The sequence below is a fragment of the Gekko japonicus genome, unplaced genomic scaffold (genome assembly GCF_001447785.1).
Source record: "Gekko japonicus isolate JY-2015 unplaced genomic scaffold, Gekko_japonicus_V1.1 scaffold1994, whole genome shotgun sequence".
NCBI classification, from domain to species: domain Eukaryota; kingdom Metazoa; phylum Chordata; class Lepidosauria; order Squamata; family Gekkonidae; genus Gekko; species Gekko japonicus.
This window is the reverse complement of record NW_015163661.1, coordinates 335109-339608: the sequence shown is the minus strand read 5'-3', so window position 1 is coordinate 339608 and position 4500 is coordinate 335109. Positions and strand designations below refer to the sequence as shown.

The 4500-nt window shown below is 47.6% G+C and overlaps 1 protein-coding gene across 1 annotated transcript in view; it reads right to left on the bottom strand.

Annotated features, from left to right (window-relative positions):
• Window positions 1–696: 696 nt before the first annotated feature.
• Window positions 697–4500, bottom strand: part of LOC107107425 (matrix metalloproteinase-23-like) — a gene marked incomplete at its 3' end in the record, with an annotated part of 24525 nt that continues 20721 nt past the window's right edge. The window contains 2 exon segments of the mRNA XM_015407725.1: window positions 697–830; window positions 833–849. Coding sequence (XP_015263211.1) covers window positions 697–830; window positions 833–849 — 151 coding nt within the window.

The window sequence follows — 4500 nt, the reverse complement described above, 5'->3', positions numbered from 1 at the left end:
CTCAAGGTCAACCAGCTGGAGGTGGGATGGAGTGATGGCATTGCTTGGCTTATTATGTATATCATGCCTGGGAACTGAACTAGTGTTTATGTTGCAGAACCGTTGTGTTCCCAAGGAATTGGGCGCTCATTTTATCTGTCTTCCCGCCAGCGGGAAGTGGACTCATTGGTCCTCACCTGGTTCAAAGTTCCTTTATTATGTTCCCTTAGGGTCTTGTGGTTATTCCTAACAATGCTTGTGTTCTGATCTATCATCGCTTTATAATAAACTCTACTTTGTTCTTCAAACGTGGATTTATTCGAATGCATGGGGAATCGGACATTGGAGGACATTCGGTAGGGCTGACTTGGCAAATTCCTGGACATTGGTGGAGGACATTCGGTAGGGCTCTGATGCCATAGAGTCCACCTTCTAAAGCTGCCATTTCCTCCAGGGGAGCAGAACTCCATCGTTGGCAAATCAGTTGTAATTCCAGGAGATCCCCAAGCTGGACCTTCTGAATTGAAATTTTCTGGCTGCTGAAAAGATGAGCGCGGAGGACACAACCACGACGGATCCATTCAGCTAGCACTTACCGGGGTGCCAGCTGGGATTCTGAACGTGTCTCCTACAACGTACTTTTGGTCAGCGTGCACCCCCTGTGTCCTTACGCAGCCCTGGCTTGGGGTTCAAGGAGGTCTTCGCTCTCAGCTTTACCTGCCAGGAATTAATCCGGAGAGTCCTGCCACCACGACGGATCAAGCAGGCGTAGCGCCCTTCACTGAACTCCGTCGCAACAAATCGCATGTCCTGGTTGGGAAGCAGCTCAAAGCCCGGGAGGGAGCGGAAGACTCCCCATCTTTATACCAGCTGCAAACAAGGCAAGAGAAAAGGGATCAGGAAGAGGAGGCCGACAGATCTAAGCGCTGCCCTGCTTGTCAACTAGCGGTCGAGAAATTCCTGGAGATTTGGGGGTGGGGCCTGGGGAAGGGAGGGACCTCAGCAAGGTGCAATGCTACATTGTCCACCTTCTAAAGCAGCCATTTCCTCCAGAGGAACGGATCTCTGACATCTGGAGATCAGTAGTAATTCTGTGAGATCTCCAGGCCCCACCTGGAGGCTGGCAACCCTAAGTGCATTTAGGACAGAACACTCACATACATACACACGGTATCTCCCCAACTGTCTGGCAGATTTTTCCCGCCAAAACTTCAGCTCCCCTCAGTGTCTGACTCGCCTTACAGTAGCATGTGTATCTTCTCTTTCCTCTTTCCCTTGGATATAAACGTGAAACTGTACCACCCTTTGTTTAGATATTTGTTTAGGCTTTAGTTATGGGAACTTGAGGGAAAGACAGGAGCTGTCCTGTTTTATAAACCCTTGTGAATTGGCACTTGAGGCAAATCACCTTTCAAAAACAGCATAAAGATTTTATTAAACAGGCAGGGAATATATGTCTATTAGGAATACTCGAGGTTTTGAGATTGCTGAGGTAAAAACTTTCACAGAGAGAGAGATGCATTCTCAGAACTTTCAAGAGAGTGTATTTTTAGTTTTGTTTCAAGGCTTTCTCGTTCTTTCTTTGAGAGGTACCTTGTCCACTATATTTCAGCACTGACACAGTTCTTATTAATGTTTCTTCTGGAGGACAGCATTTACTTAAAGTTTCCAGATTTCTTCCTTCAGAGTTCTAGGTTTCTATTTAGATATTACAGCTTTTCACTAACTCCTGAGGTGTCTACGTTTCTCTCCTTTATCACAGACGAGGCTTCTCTTCCCAACTTGAGGGAAAGACAGGAGCTGTCCTGTTTTATAAACCCTTGTGAAATGGCACTTATGGAAAATTAATTTTGAAAAACAGAATAAAGATTTTATTAAACAGGCAGGGAATATATGTATATTAGGAACAGTCCAGGTTTCGAGATTGCTGAGGTAAAGGCTTTCTAATATATAGAGAGAGCTGAATTCTCAGCTTTCAAGAGAGTGCATTTGTAGTTTTGTTTCAAGGTTTTCTCGTTCTTTCTTTGAGAGGTACTCTGTTCAGTGTATTTCAGCACTAACACGGTTCTTATTAATGTTTCTTCTGGAGGACAGTGTTCGCATAAAGTTTCTCGATTTCTTCCTTCAGAGTTCTAAGTTTTCCTTTAGATATTACAGCTTTTCACTAACTCCTGAGGTGTCTAAGCCTCCCCCCTTTATCACAGACCAGGGTTCTCTTCCCAACCCTTTCTAGGCTTGCCAAGTCCCCCCCCCGGGGGGCGGGGAAACCCCCGCCCCAGAGGCCCGTTCCCCGCAGGCGGGTCGGGCCCCAGGGGGGAACCCCACCCCCAAAGCACAGGGCATGCCCAGCGTCAGCACGTCACCTGGAAGTGACGCAGCCACACCAGGTGCACGGGGGGCAGGGCCGCAGTCATCCGAGGAAAAACGCTATGTTTCGGATGACGTGCTCACGGCGCACATGCGCTTCGCGTGGGCGTGAGCACTCCCAAAGCAAGCCGGGAGTCCCCCACTGCAGCTTAAGGTAGGACTTGGCAACCCTAACCCTTTCACTGGCAAGAAGTTATTCTCCTTGTCCCTAAGAAGCAATAACTCCTTTTACTATTCGGCTTGTATGGGAGTTCATTCTAACTACCCAGACCTTCTACCAAATCCTACTCCAGTATCCTACTCCAGTATAAGGCTGTTCCATAGCTTTTCTGACTGAGAATCTAAGTTCTCCCTCAGAGTAGTTTTAATATACTTAAGACACTTGGGATTTCTCTTCTTCTCTCTTTAGAAGTACTTTTCTGACTATTGCCTGTCAGAAAACACTGCCTCTCAAGTGTCTCTTCCCTCAGAAGCCAAACCCTCTGGCTACTGATCCAGATGTTAGATTTCAGACCGAGACCAAAAGGCGAAAGACCAAAATGGGGAAAAAGCTCTTTCCCCTCCCGATCAGCTGTTTTATTTCCACTCTCAGCTGATGCTGGCCAATCAGAGAGCAAGTAGAGCAGCCAATCACATAAGCTCTTCTCTCCAGGGAAGATTAACGCATGACTTCCCTTGACTCTCTGTACCGAGCAGCATTTTAAAAAGCCTGCTTTCCTGTGCAATCCGTCACAGCATCATTTGTGGCTGCACTTAGCACCTCACCTCTCTAGTTCTTCTGCAGTGTGTAGACTGGCAATGTTCCTAACGCCCACACCCTGAAACTTGGCCGCATCCTTCCACAAGCATGAGTATTAGCCACACTGATCTACATGTGAACAGGACTGGCCAGGTCTGGCGTACCCCTACTAGGTTTGCCAGCTCTGGGTTTGGAAATACCTGGAGATTCTTGGGGTGGAGACTGAGGAGACGGGGTTTGAGGAGGGGATGGACTTCAATGGGGTATAATGTCATAGAGTCCACCTTCCAAAGCAGCCATTTTCTCCAGGGCAACTGACTTCTCTCACCTGGAGATTAGCTGTAATCCCCAGAGACCCTAACCACTACCAGGATAACAGGTAGCACATTTTGCCAGGCTGGCATTTTTCCAACTTCACCAGGTTGGGCAACTTGCCCCCTACCTCTCTAGCCCCAACCTTGCCACAGTGATCCATGCAACAGTCACCTCAAGAATGGATTACTGTAACTCCCTTTATCTAGGGCTACCCTTGAGGCTGATCCGGAAAGTACAGTTTGTCCGGAAAGCAGTGGCGCAGGTACTTAACGGGTACGCCAGAGACTGCCCGTTCGACCTGTGCTTTGCCAACTGCACTGGCTCCAAGTTGAGTGCCAAATCCACTTCAAGGTTTTGGTTCCGACCTTGTCAGCTTTTAATGGTCCCAGACCAATGTACCTGCGGGACCATCTCTCCTGGTCTGCCCCCCCGAAGAGCTGTACGCTCAGGAGATCAAGATTTACTTGCGATCCCTGGCCCAAAAGATGTCCGGCTGTCCTGGTGGAACTCTCTACCTAGTAATATCTGTGCCCTGCAGGACTTAGTTCAGTTCCGGAGGGCATGCAAAATGGAGGTGTTCCACTAGGCATACAGTTGAGGACAGTGACGGTTCCTTACTGCCTGGCCTGACTAATTCCAGCATGCTATCCACCCTATGGAAAGTTATATGTACGCCATCTATTATCTGGAGGAATTTATACTACTTTATCTGTTTTAATCATATATTATTTTCTATTTATTGTTTTTATTTGTTCATGTGTGATCCATGATGTACACCACCCTGAGCCCTCTGGGGCGGTGGTGGTAATAATAATAATAATATTAATAATAATAACACGAAGAAGAAGAAGAGGAAGTTTACATTTTTAAAAATTTATTAATTCAATTTATACCCCGCCCTCCCTGCGAACAGGCTCAGGGCAGCTTATAACAGTGGCCCAATTGCAAATAAAACCGATAAAACAATATACAACATTCATAATAAGCCGGAGTCATTTCCTGCAGGAGCGCACAGGAGCGAAGCTCCGGCAGTAAAGAGCCCAGCGGGCGGGCACATGCAACAAGCCCCACCCCCTGCTCCCAGCAGCCCTCAGTCAGAG